Source organism: Pseudorasbora parva, chromosome 6 (assembly GCF_024679245.1).
Source record: "Pseudorasbora parva isolate DD20220531a chromosome 6, ASM2467924v1, whole genome shotgun sequence".
NCBI classification, from domain to species: Eukaryota; Metazoa; Chordata; class Actinopteri; order Cypriniformes; family Gobionidae; genus Pseudorasbora; species Pseudorasbora parva.
Window position 1 is genome coordinate 42890098 of NC_090177.1, and position 26301 is coordinate 42916398.

The 26301-nt window shown below is 38.5% G+C and overlaps 1 protein-coding gene across 1 annotated transcript; it reads left to right on the plus strand.

The window, feature by feature from the left end:
- The first annotated feature begins 1742 nt into the window (after positions 1-1742).
- Positions 1743-22614, plus strand: LOC137079048 (protein Wnt-7a). Its single transcript, XM_067446985.1, has 4 exons — positions 1743-2141; positions 2567-2793; positions 9423-9694; positions 19932-22614. Exons 1-4 carry the CDS (start codon positions 2071-2073, stop codon positions 20412-20414), a joined length of 1053 nt encoding a protein of 350 aa, XP_067303086.1. The 5' UTR covers positions 1743-2070; the 3' UTR covers positions 20415-22614.
- The last annotated feature ends 3687 nt before the right edge of the window (positions 22615-26301 follow it).

Below are 26301 nucleotides of genomic sequence, written 5' to 3' on the forward strand. Positions count from 1 at the left end.
CAAACTTTACAATGACAGTTTTCATTTCACAAACATTTATCACATATGCATTTTAGTCCTTTTTTCTCTTTGCAAACTAAACTATTTGATCATAATAAAGTTTTAAAGCTCAAATGAATAGGGCACTGAACTTTGGATCTGACAAACATGAAAGTGCAGCAAGATATAGTTAATGTCATAAATGAGGCAATGTGTTGAATTTACCACATTTAAGAAAATAAATCTTCTTAAAACATATAGATAAGTTCAAATCTACTCGCACTTGTGATATATTGCCTTCGAGTCAATGAACTGATGATGCCTGTAGGGGGAGTGATTGCAAAAGATGTTTTCTTGAATTGATGAGCAATACTGCTAAGTAAAATGCTGCACATTTAAAATTGGGATCATGTGCCTCCATATAGAGAATGGGCGGACAGACATCTGACACTAATGCCTTTTCTGAAGTCTGCAGACATTACTGAAGCACCTGCGGTCTTGTGTGACTTCAACACTCATAAACCACATCAAAACACATCTAACAACTGTGAGTTTTGAGTCCAGGAGCTCTGGGTTTATATATATATATATACACACACACACACACACACACACACACACACACACCTAGCAGGCACAATATTTGAATAACACTGATTATCTCATCATCACGGCTCCTCTTAGTGGGTGGGATATATTAGGCAGCAAGTGAACATTTTGTCCTCAAAGTTGATGTGTTAGAAGCAGGAAAAATGGGCAAGCGTAAGGATTTGAGCGAGTTTGACAAGGGCCAAATTGTGACAGTTAGACAACTGGGTCAGAGCATCTCCAAAACTGCAGCTCTTGTGGGCTGTTCCCGGTCTGCAGTGGTCAGTGTCTATCAAAAGTGCTCCAAGAGGAACAGTGGAGAACCGGCCACAGGGTCATGGGCAGCCAAGGCTCATTGATGCACGTGGGGAGCGAAGGCTGGCCCGTGTGGTCCGATCAAACAGACGAGCTACTGGAGCTCAAACTGCTCAAGAAGTTAATGCTGGCTCTGATAGAAAGCTGTCAGAATACACAGAGCATCTCAGTTTGTTTTGTATGGGGCTGCATAGCTTTGGGCAATGTTCTGCTGGGAAACCTTGGGTCTAGCAAAAATCTCATAGCATGGATGGCAATCCATGTGGATGTTACTTTGACAAGCTCCCCGTACCTAAGCTGCAGACCATGTTCAGCCTTTCATGGAAACAGTATTCCCTGCTGGCTGTGGCTCTTCCAGCAGGATAATGCTCCTGACACAAAGCACAAATGCTTCAGGAATGGTTTGAGGAGCACAACAGCGAGTTTGAGGCCTTGACGTGGCCTCCAAAATCTTCAGTTCTCAATTCAGTCGAACATCTGTGGGATATCTGAACAAAGAAGTCTGATCCATGGAGGCCCCACCTCACAACTTACAGGACTTAAAGGATCTGCTGCTAACATCTTGGTACACACCTTCAGGGCTCTAGTGGAGGCCATGCCTCGACGGGTCAGGGCTGCTTTGGCATCAAAAGGGAGACCAACACAATATTGGGTCATAAAAGGTCATAATTTTATGCCTGATCAGTTTATAACAGAGAGAATATAAATAACACAATAATTTAAATAAGTATGATTAAAAAACTAAATTAATTGAAAAAAGATATCAATAGGCCCATACATTAAGATCAGAAAATGCATTTTGTTATGTTGAGTCATGCTAAAAATGTATTTTGTGTTTAGTGTTAATTGTGTCAAATGGTTGGTTTCATTAACAGCAGGATTTATGGAACAGAATAAAAGTATTCAGGGCTTCTGTAATGCATATGAGAGTGCATGGGTGGGCTCAAAAGCCCGTGAGAACACGCCCAGATATATAAAGTACAGTAGGAGGATGAAGGGCTCAGATCACCCGCATCTGCTCGCCCTGTGCCGCGATGCGCGCTCCACACAGCCTGGGTACACCTTGACGGTACGCCTGCGGGGGGACGTGTCCTGTTGGAAATTCATTGCAAACTGACTTTATCTGCTAACTGACCGGCTATTCGAGTTTGTCGTTGCGTGTGAGCGAAAAACGAGAACAAGACCATCATGAGCCGAAAAACACGACGTTGGATATTTCACATTTTCCTTTGTCTCGGAATAATCTACTTGAAAATGGGGTGAGCTGCTGCGAAATGTACTGCACAGCGTAGCATACCATAATGTTATGCAATTTTGTTTGGTGTCTATCTGTAAGTTCTACTTTTCCAGTTCCAGCTGAAGTTAATTTTAAGTCGTATCGGGATATTTTAGAGCAAATAGCAAATTCAAGCACTTTTTGGGAATATAATGCATTTAAATAATGATGCTTTTCCAAAGGCATGCTAGGATCTGCTGCGCACTTCGCATGGCTCTTTGGAGACCTCCAATAGACCACCGCTGGACGCCTGTGGTGCGCGCGCTTGCGCGTGAGGTGTCCAGTGCTCGTGCAGGCGCAGTTTTTGTATCCTGTAACAAAACTGCAATTTCCTTCCCGTTTTGCGTCCTATATTGGGTATGCATTTACAGATGTGTTTGATTGGCGCTCATCTCTGATCAATTATAGGGGGTTCTCCACCGTGCTGGCGCTTGGAGCGAGCATCATTTGCAGTAAGATCCCCGGACTGGCGCCCAGGCAGCGGATCATCTGCCAGAGTCGGCCGGACGCGATCATCGTGATCGGAGAGGGCGCGCAGATGGGCATCAACGAGTGCCAGTTTCAGTTCAAACACGGCCGCTGGAACTGCTCCGCGCTCGGCGAGAGGACCGTCTTCGGTAAAGAGTTGAAAGTGGGTATGTTGGCGCTCTTCTCATGCATGTCTTTGGGGGGAAATATCGCGTAGAGTGCCGCTGAAGATAAGAAAGCAGGAAAGTGTTTACCAACGTGGTTACGGATTATACAGTTTGTTTAATTTGGGGTAAAACAGTTACACTGTAAAAAAATACCCATCAAATTTACGGTAAAAAACCGGCAGCTCTGGTTGCCAGAACTTCACCGTAAAAAATACGGCAGTAACGTTTTAGGTTTTACGGGACAACAGCATATAATTTAAAGGTTTATAATGTGGTAATTACGGTTAAAAATTGTTTATTTTACAGTTAAAAACCCTATAATTTGAAAGTTTATACTGAAATAATTATGTGTACATAGTACACTATAAAATAATAATGGTAAAAAAAATGTATTGAACTGAAATATTAAATTACCGACTTATTGAAATGCTAATATCTGTTATTTTCCTTTTATATAATTTGACAATCACCAATTATAGTGGTGATGAGAATCACATGATGAATCAAAGCTCATCACACGCAGCTTTTGGAGGAACAATATTAACATATAGAAGGTGCACACACAAACACTAAACACCAAACACCATCATGGTAGCACACATGATGTTTTAAAAATGCAATAAACATTAATTTAACAACATTAGATGTAACATAAAACCTTAATGTACATAAGTGATTAGAAAAAACTAAGAAGAAACATAGTTAATTCAATGAAAATGCATCAAATGCGAAGTGCCATGTGGGGAATTCTGGGAATGTCAATTTACGTTTTTTCACTGTAAATTACACAATGCCCTGTTCTTTTTCACTTCGTAAAACTGTAAATTTAACGGTATTTTACTGTAAAATAAAATAAAATGTATAAATCTTTAAATTATAGGGTTTTTAACTGTAAAATAAATGTTTTTTAACCGTAATTATTACATTATAAAACTTTAAATTATATGCTGCTGTCCTGTAAAACCTTAAACGTTACTGCCGTATTTTTTACGGTAAAGTTCTGGCAACCACAGCTGCCGGTTTTTTACCGTAAATTTTATGGGGATCTGTAAAAAGTGTACACTGTAAAAAAACTACAATTTTTTATTATTTTTACAGGAAAATGCTGGCAGCTGTGGTTACCAGAGAATTATGAAACTATGCGCACTATGAAATTCAAAATTAGGCGGACAAGTACAAGTCTGTGGTTAGAGGAGGCACAGTTTTTTTTATTATTTTTTTTATTAAAAATAAATAGAAAACCAGTAAGTATTACATTAAAATGTAAAGCATAAGATTTATGTATGTAAACTGCATATGCATTTCCAATAAATTTGGATTATTTTTACATAGACAAATTAATAAACTGAAGGTGATTGATAAATGCCAGTTATACGTAAATGAAACAGTTAGGAATTATGTAATAGTACACAGAAAAACGGCAATGTTAAATGAACACTTCCTAGTGTTGATGTGTGTGCTCACTACTGAGTTAAAGTACCATTGAAGCAGTGTTGAAGTTAATGAGATAATTAAGAGATGATTGAGCATTAATGATGAACACCTGGTGATAATGAGCAGAATCACTGAAGGAGAGAACTACAACTGACTTCAGCCACAGCTTTAGATGAAATCAACTGAAGATAAAAGAAGACATTAAATCTCTGAAGATTTCAGCAGAGGATTAAACAACTCCACAAACAGCATTACCAGCTTCACACATTACTAACCAAACTGACTTTATTGTTGTAATTTCTGTTTTAATTAAAATAATAGTTTTTTTATGAAGTCACCATGATGGTGAGCTATGTTTGCTTTAGTTGGGCTCTTGACCCTTGACTCTCCAACATTAGTTTTCTGGCTGCTTAACCTGTGTTTATAAAGCACTTTGGTTATGGCATGGAAAGCCAAAATCCATGGTCAGGTGATTTGGCTCTTTAATGATGATTATATAATCATCATGTAGTGGCTGAATCACTAAACTCATTCAGATTCCAATTCTCTGGATATGGAGGTAATGTGTTAATTGTGTAGTATGTGTAAAAAAGCCATGTGGTTTATTTTGTAAACTCATGCATCGTTGTGACAATCAAACAATTTGCAGGACCAAAAAAAAGGTTTAATCTACGGCATTATTTAGACAAACACAGACATCAAGAATCAGTGTGTGCATCTCTACAATGGTGACAAAAAAAAAAAAATCACAATTCAGATGCATAATTTATTCATGCCGCAATGCATGCTGGGACCCATTGGAGAGTTTTGATTGGTGGTACCCAGCATGCACTGCAGCATGAAGCTTTTCATTGATTGTCACCATTGTTGAGATTCATACACTGCTTCTTGATATCTGTTTGTGTCTAATAATTGCCATAGATTAAACCTTTTGTGCACTATTTTTTTTTTTTTACATTCTGCATATTAGATTGTCACAACAGCACTCATGCTAAAGAATCAACTGACCACTATTATGATAAAACAAAATTAATAACACATAAACAGAGTCTTAGACTCTGAACGAGTTCAGTGATCACTAGATGATGATTATATAATCATGAACTAAGAGACAAATCATCTGACCATGTTTCTGCTTGGCTTTCCATGCTGTAACAAAAGTGCTTTATTAACACAGTTAAAGCAGCCAGAAAACTAATGATGGAGAGTCAAGGGTCAAGAGCCCAACTAAAGCAAACACTGCTCACCATCATGGTGACTTCAAAAAAACTATTATATTCAATAAAACATCAACATCCACAGAAATAAAGTCAGTTTGGTTAGTAATGTGTGAAGCTGGTAATGCTGTTTGTGGAGTTGTTTAATCCTCTGATGAGATCTTCAGAGATTTAATGTCTTCTTTTATCTTCAGTTGATTTCATCTAAAGCTGTGGCTGAAGTCAGCTGTAGTTCTCGTGTTTCTCTTTCCTTCAGTGATTCTGCTCGTTATCATCAGGTGTTCATCATTAATGCTCAATCATCTCTTAATTATCTCATTAACTTCAACACTGCTTCAATGGTACTTTAACTGATTAGTGAGCACACACATGAACACTAGGAAGTGTTCATTTAACGGCTGCGATTTTTCTGTGTACTATTACATAAATCTTAACTGTTTAATTTACGTGTAACTGGGATTTATCAATCACCTTCAGTTTATTAATATAATTAAATAAATCTTACCTGTTTCATTTATAAATGATTTACAAATAAGATTTATCTTACTGATTCTTAGTAAGTTGATTAATTTGTTTGTTAAACTTACATAATCCAAATGCATGGAACATTTATATGCAATTCAAATACATGTTTAAACATTTTTTAAGTGCATAAACGTGTAAAGTGACTTACATTTTTAAGAACAACTGACAAAAATTTTAATTGTCACAATATTTGCATGTCAAATTAACAAAATAGTTTTTACAGTATTTTCTCAAAAAACTTACAGGTTTTTAATACCAATATTTGTAGTTTTATCAAATAAATTTTATTAATCACATGTTGTAAATATAACAAAATATTCTGTTTAATAGTTTACAAAAGTTCACTGTGATTCAAACAAAAAAATATATGCTTTTGGGTTTTCTATACTTTTCTGTTGGGATTTTACATTGTTTTTCTGTAAATTTCACGGGCATAAGGTTAGATTTATTGCAGTTATTCACCGTATATAGTAAGGAAACTTTGTGTTAACCAAATAACAGTTTTTAACTGTAGCATTTTTACAACCTTTGACCGTTAAAATCACGATCATTTTTTACAGTGTACCTCCGTTAACTGTTAACCGTTAAAATCTCCGTAAGATTTTTCCTGCCACATGCCTGAAATGTCTGGCAGATGAGATATAGGCGAGCTATATGCGCGCGTGCATGTTTCTTACCTGCGGTCATATTCACGCGCTGCAAAGCATCAATCATTAAAGATGGGAATGCTCCAATAAAGATACAATCACATACATTACTAAAAGCACTTAATTATCCGGTTAAATTTTCTATTTGTTTGTTTGGGGAAAAAATGTGTTTGCGTACTGTGCTTACAGCACTTGCCTTGGCCTTGTTTGTTTCGTTGCTTCTTTGCTCTCCCCTTTTTGTAAGTCGCTTTGGATAAAAGCGTCTGCTAAATGATTAAATGTAAATGTAAATTACTCTACTAATAGAGAACCATTTTGGAGGTGGTGTTCTTGATTTGCTTTGTTTATTTATTGTACCTTTTTAAGATGAAAAAAAAAAAAAATTCCTTGGTTCTCTGAAGCACCAGCACAGATGATTTTGTAAAGAATTAAAAGTTTTGTGGTTCTCCTCCGACAGAAGGGCGACTTGTTTCTTGTTAGGACCTTTATTTTTAAGAATACATCCGCCTTTCCAAACTGAAAGCTGCCTTGTGAGATTGGTATTAACGTTTTTTTTAATGATGTTTCAGTGTTTGGGTTGGTATTTGCAGCCTGAAGAGTTTTTCCACAGGTGTAAATTACAGAGCATGAAAAGATGTCACCTGAGACAGTTAATGGACTCTTACTTTGCCAATCCTTAAAAAATATGGCACAACTGTATCAGTTTATAATAGTCCATGGGGTCCTCCAGATGAGTGAATTTAAAGACCTTGTGAATGCAGTCAAGTCAAGTCATTTATTTATAGTTATATTGCTTCAGAGATTAGAGATTGTTTGAAAGCTGCTTTACAGTGAAAACAGGAAAATTATTCACTTGTGAGTTCATTTCTGTACAGCAAGCTCTAATAGTGCCATTGTTCAGCTGAAGTCCGTTCAGTGTTGATTCAGTTTCGTTGTAAAGATCATCAATTATTAAATTAGTTAAATTAGTGTCTTATTAAGCAGCTCTGGAGAAAACAGTGATGTCATTGTCCAGCTCCGTTCAGCTCTGTCAGTCAGATCAATAATGGTGTTGAGTATTAAGTGTGTGTAATGACATGTAAAAAAAAGTGTGTATGTATATTTCTTTGCTATTATAACTAGCTTCAAAAGTCCCAGGTTACATTATTTCTGTATGGCGTCTGTGAGAGCTCAGATATACACCGACCAGGCACAACATTATGACAGGTGAAGTGAGTAACACCTGTTAGTGCGTGGGATATATTAGGCAGCAAGTGAATATTTTATCCTCAAAGATGATGTGTTAGAAGCAGGAAAAATGCAGCCTCATACGCAACAAACTGTATTCTGACAGGGTCAGGGGTCAGCATGGGCTGTGCCGCCCCATACGCAACAAACTGAGCTGCTCTGTGTATTCTGACAGCTTTCTATCAGAGCCAGCATTAACTTCTGGAGCAGTTTGAGCTCCAGTAGCTCGTCTGTTTGATCGGACCTCACGGGCCAGCCTTCGCTCCCCACGTGCATCAATGAGCCTTTGCCGCCCATGACCCTGTGGCCGGTTCTCCACTGTTCCTCTTGGAGCACTTTTGATAGATACTGACCACTGCAGACCGGGAACAGCCCACAAGAGCTGCAGTTTTGGAGACGCTCTGACCCAGTCGTCTTACCGTCACAATTTGGCCAAACTCACTCAAATCCTTACGGTTGCCCATTTTTCCTGCTTCTAACACATCAACTTTGAGGACAAAATGTTCACTTGCTGCCTAATATATGCCACCCACTAACAGGTGTTATTCACCTCTCCATTAAGTTATCACATTTACTTGGATGACAGCTCTAATTTACAATTTGAGTTAATGGTTAAACATCTGCCGATTTTGCAAATACTGCAGTGGTTGTCAATGATTTATGGAGAAGAGAAGAGTGATAACCTCAGGAAGTAGATGTTCGGAAGTTCATTCCTTTCTTGAACTCGATCATTAGTTTTTCCCCTTTTGAGCTCATTCATATTTTGCCTAATTAAATGTATTAAATGTTCTCTGTCTGTGATACATTCAAAACACAAGTTTTTTTTTTACTCAACAAAAAAAAAAATACACAAATTTATTAAACTCCCAAACACTACCACTTCATTATTCAAAATCTATTTAAGCTTCTAACCACATTAAACTAGACATCATGGCCGATATTTGATTCTTGGCCAGCCAAAGTAGCCAACTGTTCAACACTTATCTATATAAATACAAATATCTTGTTGTGATGTACAGTAACACCATCATGGTGTTTAGTGTTTTCTTTAGTTGGGCAGTTTGATAACTTTTTAATGCTAGTGTTTCTCTGGCTTTCTCAATAAGAGCTTAATCATTGTGTAGTGGTTTTATTCACTGATTTTATGACTGAGTTTAATATGAGCAATATACTATTAACTTTGCTTTATTCTGATTCTAGAAAAGATCCAGCACAGTTTTAATCAGAAAAGCTGGATAAAGTTTAAACCCAATTGTAAATTAAGCCCTTTGACCTCCAGTGAGATTTACATCAGACTATGAATCTCAACATCGGTGGCATGCTTCAGCCGCAATGCATGCTGGGAGCCGTGGATGAGTTTTGCAGGATGCTCCCAGAATGCATTGTTTGCTTGTTAACTTGCAATTACAAATCGAATTTACATTTAATACTAGGTTGATCCAACAATTGTCGAACCAACTGCTTTTCACTGGTTAACCCAACTTTTTTGCATTTAATTGTCCAGTTAACTAAAGCATAATCATTAGCCTATATTTTGGTGAGTTGTATGTTTTACAGTGTCTCTCTCCTCTGTGGCCAGGCAGTAAAGAGGCTGCGTTTGCGTACGCCATCATCGCGGCCGGAGTGGCTCATGCGATCACAGCCGCCTGCACTCGGGGAAACCTCAGCGACTGCAGCTGCGACAGGGACAAGCAGGGCTTCCACGGCCACGCCAGCGGCTGGAAATGGGGCGGCTGCTCCGCGGACATACACTACGGCCTGGGCTTCTCCAAAGTCTTTATGGATGCTAGAGAGATCAAACACAGTGCCAGGACGCTTATGAATCTGCACAACAACGAAGTAGGAAGAAAGGTATGAATTTCAAAGTCCCTTTAAAGGGTTAGTTCAAACAAAAATGAAAATTAGATGTTTATCTGCTGACCCCCAGGGCATCCAACATGTCGGTGTGCTTGTTTCTTCAGTTGAACACAAATGAAGATTTTTAACTCAACCGCTGCTGTGTGTCAGTCATATAATCATGTGAATGGGTAACAATTCTATGAGAGCAAAAAAAACATGCTTAGACATCATGCACACAGAGCCCTGTGGCTCATGACGACACACTGATATCTGAAGACACAAAACGATCCGTTTGTGTGAGAAATCGAGCCGTATTTATATAATTTTTTACCTCAAATACAACGCTATATCCAACAGCCTGGAACCCGCTTCACTTCTGGTAAGGTCAATAATACACGATCTGGATATACGAGCTAGAGCGTGGATATTGACCTTTTTTACCAGAAGTGAAGCGCGTTCCAGGCTGTTGGATATAGCGTTGTATTTGAGGTAAAAAATTATATAAATACGGCTCGATTTCTCACACAAACGGATCGTTTTGTCTCAATATATCAATGTGTCGTCATGAGCCACAGGGCTCTGTTTGCATGTTGTCTAAGCATGTTTTTTTTTGGTCTCATAGAATTGTTACCCATTCACACCATTATATGACTGACACACAGCAGCGGTTGAGTTAAAAATCTTCATTTGTGTATAACTGAAGAAACAAGCACACCGACATGTTGGATGCCCTGGGGGTCAGCAGATAAACATCTAATTTTCATTTTTGGGTGAAATAACCCTATAAGGCATGTAATTTCACTTGGCAGCCATTTGATATGTATGATGTGAATTTGATGAAAAGGTAGGATTTTTAGATAAAAAAGTAGGATGAAGGTTCACCATTAAACATAACCGTGTTTGGGGCGAATTCAGATGGTATGAAAACGTGTTGCAGTGGAGCACAAAAGGAGTTCATGCAGTTCTTCTCCTTTCACCAAAAGCACACAGCTACTATACCCAGAAAGCAAACCACCATTGAAATAATGTTAAATCAGTGTTAACAAAATTGAATCACTTTTGCTCCCGCAGTTGATATTTAAAGAAATTTGGAAGTTTTGTGGTAATGCCATAGCCTGACAAGCCAGATCCACATCAAGATGTTTGGTGTGGAAACTCACCTTTGACGGCTCAATCCGAGGGGCGGATAAACGGCTGTCTTTCAAACTCCCTCTGCACGCGATAGGATAGCGCTACAACAACCAGAGCAACGAAGGTGAAACAGAGCTTGTTGATAGATTAAACATTCGCAGTATCCGGTCGGCTAAACTCCGAACACATCTTCCCTTTTTAAGAATGACTTCAGTGCCGTTCTTTGTTCTTTTCTCAGAGAAAAGCTTAACTCCAAGTCTTCCAGATTCGCGGTCAAAGCTGATTCGAAAGACCGCCGTTCGCCAGTTTCTGTGTTTACTAGAAGCACGCAAACGCTACTCTGCCGTCGTCATTATGGCCCCGCCCACCGACTCTATACACGATGTGATTGGCCCAGTAAGAGTTAGGTGAATACAGCTCAGAAGGGTATTGAGAGTTGTTAGACGACACTCACGAGCAGATTAAATTTGCTGCCGCTAGGGTGCGTCTAGATTTCTAGGCTAGTAATGCCATTGAATCAACAATAAATCTCTCAAGATCACAGCAGAAACTCTGAGGATTAACAGATATTGATGTTTTATTGAAAATGTTTGGTCACCAATATGGTGATCAGTGTTTCCTTTAGTTGGGCAGTTTGACTCTTGATCTGAGTCTGTATCTTTGTATCAGTATTTGCTGAAATGCGTAATTTTCACACACAGACATTAAAAAAATCAGCATGTGAATCTCAATAATTGTGACATGCTGCAATGCATGCTGGGAGCCACAGGTTTTCTATTATGGTGGTTCCCAGCATGCATTGCAGCATGTCACCATTGTTAAGATTCACATGCTGATTTTTATTTTTTTCATTTGTCTTTGTGTTAATTTCCAATAAGAGATTCTGCTGAGATCTTGTGAGATATGTTGTCTTCTTTTATATTCCTTTGATTTCAGACTTCAGTCAGTTGTTGTGCTTCATTTTCTGAACCAACATCACAATGAAACATTGATTCAATGCCGTTACCATTAATTTTAATGAAATTTCAACATTAAGAGGGTACAAATGTGATGCTGATTCAATGCAATTACATTGGCCCAGCATTTAACATTATATCAATGGTGGCTTGCTATCTGGGTAGTGACAAAAACACAATAATAAAGTACCATAAAAGTTGTATATATGGCTTGTGCAGACCAAAATTAAAAAAAAAAAATCAGATCCACTGCAGCTCAAATCGCATCATGTATTCATATTCAATATTAGTGTGTCATGTTCATCTGCGAGACGCACTGCGTTTGGTCATGCCTTGTCGTGTCGAGTTTGAAAAAGAGGATATGTGTTTTGAATGGCATGAGGGTGAGTGAATGACCGAATTTTCATTTTTGTGTGAATTATTCCTTTAAGAGGTATTATCTATCAGTGAAGTGATGTTTTGGTTGCACTGAATGGATCAAGTGAAAGTCAAGTACAGGGAAGGCTTCAGTAGCTATGGCATTGCGGTTTGCACCCGTCAACAATTCGGCAGCAAAGCCAAGACTCAACTGGCACAGCGATAATAGGAAGCTTTTAGGGGTAAGAGCAGTATAAGTGCTAGAGTTTGATTACAAATCAGATGAGCTCCTCCAACACACCGAGCTCTGTACAAAACCACTCCCATTTTCTGCTCAGTTAAATAGACATTGGCGTATACCAGTATCCCCTATCTCTACCCTTTGATGGAAATCCTTCATCTTTGATGACGTGTTTTTGTCTCAACTTTCAATGCTCAGAAGTTCCTAAAAGGCGTTTTCACTTTCACCTGCATTTAGAGGCTGTGCTTTTTTCCGCATATAGTGTTCAGACATTTGTACGTTGTCTTTGATGTGGAATAAGGGATACTGTCCCTTGGGGGAAAAAGTGTGCTTAATTGTATTGAATGTGCACTTGTAGTGTACTTCAAATCTTAAAGTATATATTTATAAAAACTGTACATGTACACTACACTTAAAAAGGTACAAAAGCTGCCACTGTGGTGATACCTTTAAAAGGTACACTTTTATTCTCTTTAGGTACAAAAGTGTATTCCCAGCATTTGGTTTGTCCTGGTTACCAAAAGTGTGTTTGCTGCAATTGTACATACATATTTTATTGTAAATAAAGCTAAAAATGTTTTGTTTATATAATGAGAACTTACCATACACTCTCAAAATAAGGTACAGTGGAGGTACAATTTTGTTCCTTGGGGAACAAAATGTATAACTGTACCTTTAAAGCAGGGGTCCCCAAACTCGGTCCTGGAGGGCCACTGTCCTGCAGAGTTAAGCTCCAACCCCAATCAAACACACCTGAACCAGCTAATCAGTGTCTTTATAGGACCTAGTTAAGGGATTGATTAGCTGGTTCAGGTGTGTTTGATTGGGGTAAGAGCTAAACTCTGCAGGACGGCGGCCCTTCAGGACCGAGTTTGGGGACCCCTGCTTTAAAGGTACACAATTGGTCCTTAGGGTACAATTATTCCATTGTGTTCCTCCGTTCGGTCCTAGTGAGCCGCTGTCCTTCAGAGTTTGGCTCCAGCCCTGAAAGACGTCTATAGCAACTCTTATAGAGAATTAACAGGTTTAGATTGTAATGTTTTATTGAAAATGTTTGGTCACCATTATGGAGATCAGTGTTTCCTTTAGTTGGGCAGTTTGACTGGGCTTTTTTTTTTTTTTTTAAGTAAGTTTGTTGTTTTTGTTAAAGTGTAAACAAAACACAATCCTTCAGTTTAGTCGTTTCATAAGTCATTAACAGAATGTATCAGGAAGAATAATGCTTGACTAAACTCATCACTGAATAAAAATGTTAATAAAGAATATTCACCAGCAATATCTTCCTGTCACAGATCAGTTGTTCTACATTTTGATTTTTTTGTTTTAAGGGGGGAAAGTTTAGACACACACAGATATCAAGAATCAGCATATGAATCTCAACAATGGTGATATACTTAAACTCTGGAGGACATCAAAATCTCTAGGACTGAACTTGCCTACCTCTGACTTAGAGGTACAAAATGTAACCTTAAGGGTTACAGTGACGGCCACTAGTACCTTAAAAGGTACAAGTTTGTACTCTTTTTTTGACAGTGTAGACCATTTGTAAAATTGTTTTAAAACTCTTATAGAAATATATATATTGTGAAATGCCATTGCCATTTTGATTAAAATGGCACAGCAATCCCTTTTATTCACCCACCCCAAAATCTGACTGCACCACAGAAGTGTTAAATTAACTCTCCTCAGAGTTTATTTGGCTCCACACTCAAGAGTGTTAAAAGTAACTCTGAAGAAGTGTTAAAGTTAATGAGATAATTAAGAGATTAATTAAGTGATGATTGACCATTAGTGATGAACACCTGATGATAACAAGCAGAATCACTGGAGGAAAGAGTCACAATTTTTAAGCCACCATTATGGAGATCAGTGTTTGCTTTAGTTGGGCTCTTGACCCTTGGCTTTTTAACGTTAGTTATTTTTTCTGGCTGCTTAAACTGTGTGTTTGGAACAGACATTTGGCAAAGCAAGCACAGAGAAAATCTTTTCATGAGTTGGTGATGTTTTGATTAACATAATCATAATTTAGTGACTGGATCAACTAATATCATTCTGGACAAATTTCTAGCTATATGGGGGCATGTGTTGATCTTACATTATTAATTACAACAGCTCTGTGAAGTTAATAGGGTGACATTCTGCACAAAAAAGATTTCAAACTACTTTGTTACTTTAGACACTCACAGACATCAAGAATCAGTGTATGAATCTCAACAATGGTGACACACAGCCTTTCAGATACACAGATCAACTCTGAACATCACAAAGAGTTTTGATTGGTGCACCCAGAATGCACTGCAAAAGCTTTTTGATGGCCACCATTGTTGAGATTCATAAGCTGATCATTGATGTCTCTGTGTGGCTGAATGACTAAAGATTTCTTTAGAACAGAATAATTTTTAAAAATCCCTCTGATTATATTGTCAAGACCAGAGCATATGCTGTAGAATCACAGAGCTGCTATAGTCAATAAAGTAAACCTAACTCAGAGATTAGGCTCTAAATGACATCAGTGATTCAGCTCATGATGATGATGTCAAAACAAAAACCATCAACACTTGGTCACATTTTCTCTGGACTTGAATAGCTGCTTTGAAGCAGCCAGACGAAGACTAATATTATAAAGTCAAGAGCCCAACTAAAGCAAACACTGATCTCCATAATGGTGACTTAAAAATGGTGACTCTTTCCTTCAGTGATTCTGCTTGTTATCATCAGGTGTCTTCACTAACTGTCAATCATCACTTAAATAATCTCTTAATTATCTCATTACCTTTAACACTTCTTCAGAGTTACTTTTAACACTCTTGAGTGTGGAGCCAAATAAACTCTGAGGAGAGTTAATTTAACACTGGAGTTTTTGCTGTGTATAAGGCCTAGTCCACACGAACACGGGTATTTTTATTACCAGAGTTTTTCCCCCTCCGTTTTAAAAAACAATCGCGTCCACACAAGCACGGTTTAAAAAAAAAAATCTGTCCACATGAGAACGCAAAACTACGCTATGATTGGCTGCCTGATTTCCACATGGGTCCCATTCACTGCACTGCACCGATGCTGCCATGGGCTCAAGTGAAACACTTCTACGAGTTCCTTTACTTTGGACTCAGTGACAGGTACACAGGTGCAGGGCCGAAGTGGACTGTAATAGCTTCACACACTTGCTTTACTATTTTGTATTATTGCATTCTGGCGCCTTTGTTCTGCAATACAATGAAATAACTGAACATCTGTAGGATATGCTGTTAGTGGAGTCCACCGCATAGAATCGACTCACGTAAATCAAAAGGAGATGTGGAAAATCTGACGTCAAACAAAGGAGAGAACAGCGTGCACTTCAATTTAAAAAACCGAAATCTCCGGTTTCACCATCTACACGACAACGGTGTAACCGGAGTTTCTAAAAATCTTCACCCTGGCCGGAGTTTTCAAAAAAGTCCGGTTTTAGTAACCGGATACAGCGTTTGCGTGTGGACGAACAGCCAAACCGCGTAGAAAAAGCTGCGGTTTTGAAAATACCCGTGTTCGTGTGGACAGGGCCTAAGCCTTCTGAAGCGTATAGCACAGTTTGGGCGTCACTTTAATCGAACATTGGTTCTCGCAGGTCTCATGACCAAACATCAATAATGACAATGCTGTTAAATACAGTTTGACAGAAAGTGCATTTGTCATACAGCATTTTCGTTTTTAAGTGACCTATTTCTTTGCTCTGTTGGACAAAAGAGGGACTAATCAGTCAAGTTTAATGAGGGGCAAAGAAGCTTCCATCTTGTCTAGCTTGTTCCCCCTTTGGTCACAGAGAGCTAATTCATGGCACCAACACTTCTCCTCATTCACGCTGACATTGTGCAGCTAGTTGAAGGAGCCTTTTCTGTAGCGCTGCGGTCTTATCTGAGCAGCTAAATTGCCTCTTAGTGAACTGACTAGCCTTACAGGATCATTCTAGCTGCAGGTTTTGTCTTGAGCAAACTAAGAGTGCTCTGTTTGAATGCCCCTCTCCCATTCTTAATTTATGCCAGCTAATGTAATGACATTGGCTGATGGTGCCCATCTCTGAAGAAAAGCAAAAGGTCTTGGCATTAGTCGCTGAAAGGATGTGCGATAAGTACGGCCGTTTTGAGTGGTGTTATTTCTGGTATGTTGTGGAGAACAATAGCATTATGTGCAATGACACTATTGTTTGTTTGTTGAATGTGAAGTCATGGAAAGAGAAGATATCTGATTGTAATTTAAACAAGTAACCTTAAATATTACTACTAAAACTAACTAACTTGTCCCGTGTGCTGTGCTGTGAACATGAAATAATCCTTATACTTTTTACCTATTAATTACACGATAAAATGTAGACATTTATGAAAGATCCCTAGCCATTTTTGAGAACCTAAGCAATGTTGCAGACCATGTTCACCCTTTCATAGAAATGATATTCACCGGTGGCTGTAGCTCTTACTGCAAAAATCTTTCAGGAATGGTTTTAAGGAGCACAACAACGAGTTTGAGGTGTTGACTTGGCCTCCAAATTCCCCAGATCTCAATCCAATCAAGCCTCTGTGGGATGAGCTGAACAAAGAAGTCCGATCCATGGAAGCCCCACCTCGTAACTTACAGGGCTTAAAGGATCTGCTGCTGACATCTTGGTGCCAGATACCACCTCACACCTTCAGGGCTCTAGTGGAGGCCATGCCTCAACGGGTCAGGGCTGCTTTGGCAGCAAATGGGACCAACACAATATTATAAATAATGTTATGCCTGATTATATACAACTAACCATAACCCTAACCTAACAGTCTACTAATACAAAGATAGTTGTCAACACATGTAGTTGCAAATTAATGAGGGGTTAGTTGACATGTACGGTACTTATAGTTGAAGAATGTCCAAAGTGGACTATAAAAATAAAGTGTAAGCAATGTGATGTTGGCGCTCTTCAACACGAACTCGTCCATGTTGAGCATGTCAAATGTGTTTTTTTTGTTTTGTTGTTGTAATAAGTATTTATTGATCCTTATTAATTTCAAATAGAGTTGAACGTTATACCCAGCAAGTCATGGTTAAATATAAACCCGATAGTCCGGCTATGAGTAACCCACTGCTAGCCAAAATAACCCTGAATTTGGTTATGTCGTATTTGCCAAAATACCTTGCAAGATGTATCATGTAAGAAAAGTCACATTTCTTTGAAAAGTTCTTTGACTAGTCGATAACTAGTCTATTCTTGTGCTGTGGTTAGACGTTTATTAGATTTTCACTGACAGTCCTAATTTTGGCTTTGTTTTAGACCAGACGTCATGACCAGACGTGTTTGGACGGCTATTAAGACGTCTTTTAAAACACAAAATTGTCTTGCTGGGTATACAGTACCTATTATGTTACTCATGATTAAGTAGTATCGTATTTCAATGAAAACCTTTTTTTCCGGTAATTAAGCAAAAGAAGTTATTATCAAGAATGAACTTCAAAGTATTTCAACACAACTTCTGCTGAAGTGTTTGAAGGCTGTTGTTGGATCATTGAGAGTTAACGTTATATTATACAACTACAGATATGAGCTTAAAACCTAGCTACGTAAAGTACAGACTAGTCACATAGTGTGGAGTTTACACTCCAATTTAAGGACGACTGCTACACTGTACATTTTTTTAGTTTTTTATTGTTGGTTTAACTTAAAAAAGTAAGTAACCTGGTTGCCTTAAAATTTTGAATCTGAGTTGAGTTGATACAATGAAGGAAAATTGTTTAATAAATAGAAATTCAAAATATTTTTGTATCTGAACCACATTAAAAATTTGATAAATCATGAAAATAGCACTATTTGGCATGTTTCACTGCGTCATCAGAAATATAAAACACACAATTACCCAATATGCTTACAAAATCTTTTAATAATATTTTAATAAAGGTTGTCGAATCTCAAAAATTGTCTATTGCATTAACTCAAAATTTTAATTTCAATGAACTCAAAATTTTAAGGCAATCAGGTAACTTTTTTTCTAAATAATTTTTTACAGTGTAGTTGAAATGTTACTTGTGTCTAAAGTGGACTATTAGAAATGCACTTTAAATACCCGGATGATGCACTCATTTAATTGGAAAAAAACGATGTGTGGTATGTGTGGACTCAGTGGCCACACAGCTTTCTTTACATAGCCCTAGCACACTTTTGCATGAGCAACAAATTCTGGTTCTTCAAATTCTGGTTTTGTGTAAGTGTACCAACAGCTTCATGTTTTCATATTGAGGATTTGTCAGCTGCTTAAGCAAACCTTGCCTGAGTACTGAAGTTCAAACAAAACGTCAACGTGAAATGATATCGCAAGCACACAAATTTCCCTCACAAACAAGTTTGTGCAATTTATACAGTGTTGTATTTGTATGACTCAAATTTTACACATCATTTGAGTGTGTGAAATGTGAGCACAAAACGAGCCATAATATTAGTGGCAATAGCAAACAATACATTGGACGGGTCAAAATTATATTTTATTCTGTTATGCCAAAAATCATTTTATTTTGATTTTGATATTTTGTACATATATATATATATATATATATATATATATATATATATATATATATATATATATATATATATATATATATATATATATATATATATATATATATATATATATATATATATTAGTAGTAGTATGCATTGCTAAGGACTTCATTTGAACAACTTTAAAGGTGATTTTCTCAATATTTATATTTTTTTGCACCCTCAGATTCCAGAATTTCAAATAGTTGTATTTCAGCCAAAAAATTTATATATAAATTTCAATTTCAAAAAAGTTCCCCTAATGACTGGCTTTGTGGTTCTGGGTCACGTATGTGGTGTATTCATATTGAGTAAAGAGCCATTTAAAGGGTTAGTTCACTCAAAAACGAAAATTCTGTCATTAATTCCTCTCCCTAATGTCGTTGGACACCCGTCAGACCTCCGTTCATCTTCACACACCATAAAGGCACTAAAGACGTCGTTACAAAGCCCATCTCACTACAGCGGCTCTACAATCATTTTATGAAGACACGCTTTTGTGCGCAAACCCGAAAAAGCAGATTGCTCTACAATCGTTATCGCGGTACTTTGATGTCATACACTGATCGGTCTGCGCAGCGCCAATGAATCTCGAACAAGCCTAAAGTCAGGTTTGGCAGTTTGGCACGCGATCCGAATCATGAATCGATTCACTGATTCATAACAGTTTGAAGATTTGTTTTGAAATTGGCCCATCATATAAGTTGTTATTTAATTTTTTTGCGCACAAAAACTATTCTGGTCTCTTCATAAATGATTGTAGAGGCGCTGTAGTGAGATGGGCTTTGTAACGCCGTCTTTAGTGCCTTTATGGGTCATGAGAGAGGAAATGACATTGGTTGGCAATGAAGGCCTTTCTGAGCCATCGGATTTCAACACTAATATCTTCATCTGTGTCTAAAGATGAACGGAGGTCTGACGGGTGTCGAACGACATTAGGGAGAGGAATTAATGACAGAATTAAAATTTTGGGGTGAACTAACTCTTTAAAGCACTAATTTTTCCACACTCTTGATGCCGTTGCAGGTCCTAGAACGGAGCATGCGTCTGGAGTGTAAATGTCATGGTGTGTCTGGATCCTGCACCACCAGGACCTGCTGGATGACCCTCCCCAAGTTTCGTGAGCTCGGCTACATCCTCAAAGACAAATACACCAACGCTATCCACGTGGAGCCAGTGAAAGCCACGCGCCACAAACGACCCACCTTTCTCAAGATCAAAAAGCCCTACTCGTACCGCAAGCCCATGGACACAGATCTGGTGTACATCGAGAAATCGCCCAACTACTGCGAAGCGGACCCGGTGAGCGGCAGCATCGGGACCCAGGGCCGCGTGTGCAATAAGACACTAATGCACCATCACAACGGCTGCGACCTCATGTGCTGCGGCCGAGGATACAACACACACCAGTACTCACGCGTCTGGCAGTGCAACTGCAAGTTTTTCTGGTGCTGTTACGTCAAATGCAACACTTGCAGCGAGAGGACAGAGGTGTACACGTGTAAATGAGCAATGACTGCTTGACCTTCTGTCAACCCTGGCCTTAAAAGACTGACTCAATCAGGTGGCATTCGCCCTTTTGCACAAGACCTTACTTTAGACATGCTTTCTTCACTTTAATGGACGATCATCAAGATTGTCAAATCCTAACTCTGGAGAATTCGTTGTGAGAAGGAACTAAAAAAGTGTATGTTGCTCTACTTCTGATGCCGCACAGTTTTACCTGCTTTCCTGAAGCTATCTGGATTCAAATAAGGCTCTCTTGTCTTCAACCTGCTGTAAAACTGATAACTACCTGCACATTGATTTACCAATGGAGTTACTGGGACATGGACGTCTTGCAGGCATGCTATAAAAAAAATTATCGAGCAAATACTCCAATAGAGCACAACAGCAGAGGTCCAGAAGTAATTCCTATCCATCGTCTGGTTTATGACGAGTGTATGATGTTTCAAGACAGACCTACCATGAGTGTTGATGTTCCACGTAATCAATTAAACAACTAAATCATTGCTAGGGTCCTAGAAATGTGGTCCTGAAAATGCAGCCTCGGGGTTTGCAGGCAAGTAAGATTATATATAAATATAAATATTACTTTGAATCAAGATTTGTAATGTTGTGAAACTGGTTGATTTGGTTCATGATGACACTGAATGCCTTACTGAAGAAAATTAATGGGAAAACTTCTTCCGGAACTAAGGTTACTAAAAATGTGAGCGATCATTTTTGTGCTCTGTTTGTTAAATTCTTCCAAACAACTGATTTTATTTATTTATTAAAAAATGTTGATAACTGTAATTCATAAGCAGAAATAGTGGTTAAATGCAGCTCTGCATGTTTGTGAATGCTGAACTTATTTAAGCCCCTTTCACACTGCGATTCCGGCAAATACACGGATAATACGACCCGGTATTTGTTCCCGGGCCGCTAGATTTGGTCCATTCACACTGCCAGGGAAATACCGTAATATGTGCGCTTTCACACACAACACTTAACGGTCCCGGGTCGAGTGGACACGTGATATCCGGCTGTGACATATAATGGCGAGCGATCTCAGCTTCAGCGCGGATAGTAAGGAGCTCCGTGGTCTGGACTTGTGTCCAGTTTGCGCACATTTCTGCTTGTTTAATTTTAGTTTCTTTTGTATACGAACACTCTCTGCGTTTAAAACACCGACTAGCTCTTCTGGCACTGCAGGGTTGTGTTATTGAAAAAACAAGCTCTAGGAGTCGCACGACAACTACGTACACGTTGCGGCATTAGTTTCGGCTTTTGTTCACACAGCGCTCGTCCCGGGTCGAATCCCGCAATATTACTAGGTCCCCGACCCGGGTCGAATTCGGTAATCAATGCCGGGACGTGGTTGCTTTCACACAGAAGGTGACCCGGCAATGCTCCGGGAATATTGCGGGTCCGATGTGCAGTGTGAAAGGGGCTAGAGAAACACACTGAGCTTTCATCTGAAAGAATAGTTTTTTTTTTAGTTTACATAATGCATTGTTATATGACAACAAGCAATATTTTTTTTTCTTTGAGAACTTTCCTGTATGCTGCTAGTCTGGAATAATCACATTTGCTGTAATATTAAGAAACTACTGACCACAAGCTTTTTGTAACTGGTATAGTGATAAATCCAGACATAGAATTTACACTGAAAAATCGGTAAGAGAGTATATTTTGTGAAAGACTATTTTTATATGAATGTTTTATTTATACTTTGTAATTTCAATGCATTCCAGTCGCATTATGCAGTCATTTTAATTTGTGGGTGACAACGTTGGAATGTGGATAATAATTATTAAAATCAAACTTAGATCTAATCATGCAAACATGGTGAAATTATGAATTGTGTTTTAAGGCAAGCCTCACTGTTACGGTTGAACATGGGTGTGTTGTTACTTTTCAAGTACATTAAATGGGCAATAAAATAGGACATGATCCATAGAGTGATAACGACAGAAGCGATTGGGTTTAAGCTTTTTTGATCTGGGCCATTGAGCATCACCCAAAAACCTCAATGACTGCAATGCACTTTAGCGAACACATACACATCACATAAAACCCCACTGACCCATTAACATTGAACACGAGCTTTGCACAGGCATACACCACTCACATTTCCTTGAGAATATGTAAAAATGTTAGTAGTGTTAGTGTACCTCATGTGTCTAAGCATGTGTGAAACGTCTTGTTAAGGAATTCATGCTAAATAAACATTACGCAACAGTGATATGCACAAATGCTCAGTTTGGACAGTGACTCTGTCCCGTGTGTAATTGATGAGCGCAGTGACTGTTATGGTGATGACTTGCTTAAGTGGGCGGAGCTGGAGCTGTCAGGTGATGGATGACTCTGGCATTTCTTTCATTCAGACCTTTGCTACTAGTTGCTAAACAACTCCATTGCCTGCTGCAAAATGTCAGCCAGTCACTCAGGGCAAGTCAGCTTGCCCATTAATGCTGATAGCTTTCAGATTCAGACAAATGTATACACACAGAGTACACGGCATTACCTTCAAGGTCATAGTGAATTAAGTGATAGATAGATAGACAGACAGACAGACAGACAGACAGACAGACAGACAGACAGACAGACAGACAGACAGACAGACAGACAGACAGACAGACAGACAGACAGACAGACAGACAGACAGTGTAATTGAAACACAAGCTTTTGTTTGTTATTTTATGGTTAGCATTTGCCAAAGATTAGTAAACTGATAATTTATTAAGTAATGAAATTCTCAGCTGTGTTTGTACATAAACATCTCCATTTCACTGCCAGAGCAGAATCTGTATGTTGTAGGATATGCTATTAGTAAGGCTATTTTAGTGTTATATTTTATAGCATATTTTATTTTAAGAAGGGCCTTATTGGAAGCTTTTTTTATGCACAAAAAAAGAGTCAATATCCAGTATAAAATGAATGTGAATGGCATAGTTCAAAACTCATTGATCATTTGATCTTTTGTGAATTTGATGAAATGTGAAATCTCAGACTGTAGACTGGCACCTTGTCATTTCTAAGGATGTTGACACATTGAGACATTGGGCCCTATTTTAACAATCCGAGTGCATGGCATGAGTGCACTTTTGCTAGTTTAACGATGGAAAAAAAAGGTTGGCACACACTACACACGGTCTAAAAGGCTTCTCTTAATGAGTCATGGGTGTGTTGGGAATAATGTGCAATAAACCAATCAGAGTCTCATCTCCCATTCCCTCTAAAAGCCAGTTGCATTAAAAGGAATCCTTTTATTTTTAATATTTAAAAAAGTTTGTGTGCTGCTGCACGTCCCTGTGTGTGTAATAAGCAGAGTGTACAGGCATTATTAATGTACTGTTTAAATAACACAAAAATACTGCGCTATTAACTTTAGACCAGGTTTTTGTCTGTCAATGGTGCGGATGTTTTCCGTTCCTCAAAATAGCAACAGGTCAAAAATGCGCCTGAACACACTTTGTCCATGGGCAAACAGATTGGCGCCAGTGCATTTGCTTATTTAAACAATGTGGATCAGGATGTGAAAATGATAACTATGACGGACTGAAACTAGCAAAAAACACTTGCATCTCGCCTGGCGTCACACTGTGCTGGGTGTATGATAGAGCCCATTGTTGACATCTTAAGATCCTCTCTAAATTAAGTTACTCACTTAAATAAGTCTTGCGTCTCCACATATTCTAGTATGTTTTGTGAGGTTTATTTGGTACACGCTCTGATCATTGGGCCGCATGGACCCCTGCTGAAATCCAAAGTAAACTAGCATGAATTGGTTGATGAAAAGGCTGGTTTACCATGGTTTGAGCTGGTCTAGCTGGTCCACCTGAGTTCCCACTTCCCATGCAGACCTGCAACCAGCGGGCTATTTAAAACATACCTGATTTTTTAGCAGAGACAGAAACAGAGTTGAGCTTTAAACAGATATGCTTTTCCGCAATGCGTAATCAATCCGTGTTGATTATATTGAACAGACAATGTTGATCTCGCAATTTTTTACTCAAATTGAGGGTAAAAACCACAAACTATCAGTAGTCTAAAGATAATAATAACAGCAGTAATAGCATGTAGTGAAGAGGTTGGAGAAACGTGTGTTTTGCTCCCGCTGCCTGTCTATAAATCACCCAACACATAATTCCATCAGTCATACGTTTGTTTTTCATCTGGTTGAGACATGCACATGAAGAGAAGAAGAGCTCTGCAAATTGCAAGGCAGTCTTTCTCTGGTTTTCATACATGTGCAAAGAACAAGTGTGAGTTTGACTTCTCCCATGCTTTTTCATAGGAGCTGTTTTCACCAGCAACACCTCTGCGGTTCACCTCTGTAATATGTTATGGGATATGGACGGTTGTTTTTGACAGCTTTTCTTTGCCTGTAACCTTTCCAAAAGGTTCAAAGCTTCTTAAACCCCACAGGGAACATTACTAGACGCTTAGATTAGACTTGTAAAGTTGCAGCTCTCAGGCAAGCAAAGCTGATATTGTGAAAAAAGAAACTTCCCTTCAGGTCTGTATTTCGCAAGACTGTTTGAGATATGGGGAGATGGATTTGTGAGTGAGCCAAAGTAACAATTGCCTTTGAAGATCATGCATAAATGTTCTGGGATTCATACTAATCGTAGGGTCCCATATGATACTTTTTCTTTAGCAGTGTGAAATATGGTGGTCCCTCATATGCCCCTCCACCTGAGAAGCGATTACTGAAAACTTCACATGTCTGATAAATTGCCATGTAAAAAAACACACATGAGAGATATTCAAGAATTACAGAATTTTCTCTTCTGACACTTTGGGGGTGTTTCAAACCTGATACAAACCCCACATAAACATTGAGAATGCCATGATTTTCATTGCATAAATCAAGCAACTACTTGTTCATAAGTTTTGCTTTCTAGTTTAATAAAACCACATCCAACACCTGCAAGATACACTCACACACAGGCATCAAGAATCAGCCTATGAATCTTAACAATGGTGACATGCTTCATGCCACAAAGCATTCTGGGTGCATCATGCAAATCTCATCCATGGCTCCCAGAATGCATTGCAGAATGAAGCATGTCACCATTGTTGAGATTCATAGGCTGATTCTTGATGCCTGTGTGTGAATAAATTTCACAGGCATTCATAGTGTACAATTTAGTTTAAACCTTATTCAGCTTTTCTATCTAAAACAATATCTAGAATCATAATAAAATAAAGTTGATTGCATATGCAATTGCTCAGTTGTAAGATTGATGAACTAAATCACTGCAGAATAATCACATTTTGATCATCATGCAGCTGACAGGACCTTATTGTATTTTTGCTTGCTTTTGTTACCATATCAAACCCAGATACAGCAGACAGAGAAACACTAACATTAAAAAAAAAACTGATCACCATGATGGTGACATAAAAAAAACGATTTTCAAAAGAAAATCAACATCAACACCCCTTTTATCTAAACCTCTGTTAATTCCCACAAAGAGCTTCTGTAGGCGTCTGACAGAAATAAAGTCAGTCTGTTAGTCATGTGTGAAGGCGGTAATGCTGTTTGTGGAGTTGTTTAATCCTCTGCTAAGATCTTCAGAGATTTAATGTCTTCTTTTATCTTCAGTTGATTTCATCTAAAGCTGTGGCTGAAGTCAGTTGTAGTTCTCGTGTTTCTCTTTCCTTCAGTGATTCTGCTTGTTAGCATCAGGTGTTCATCACTGATGCTCAATAATCACTTAATCATCTCATTATCTTAAACACTGATTCAGAGTTATTTTTACTCTATGTCAGGGGTCCCCAAACTCGGTCCTGGAGGGCCACTGTCCTGCAGAGTTTAGTCCCAACCCCAATCAAACCCACCTGAACCAGCTAATCAGTGTCTTTATAGGCCCAATTAAGACATTGATTAGCTGGTTCAGGT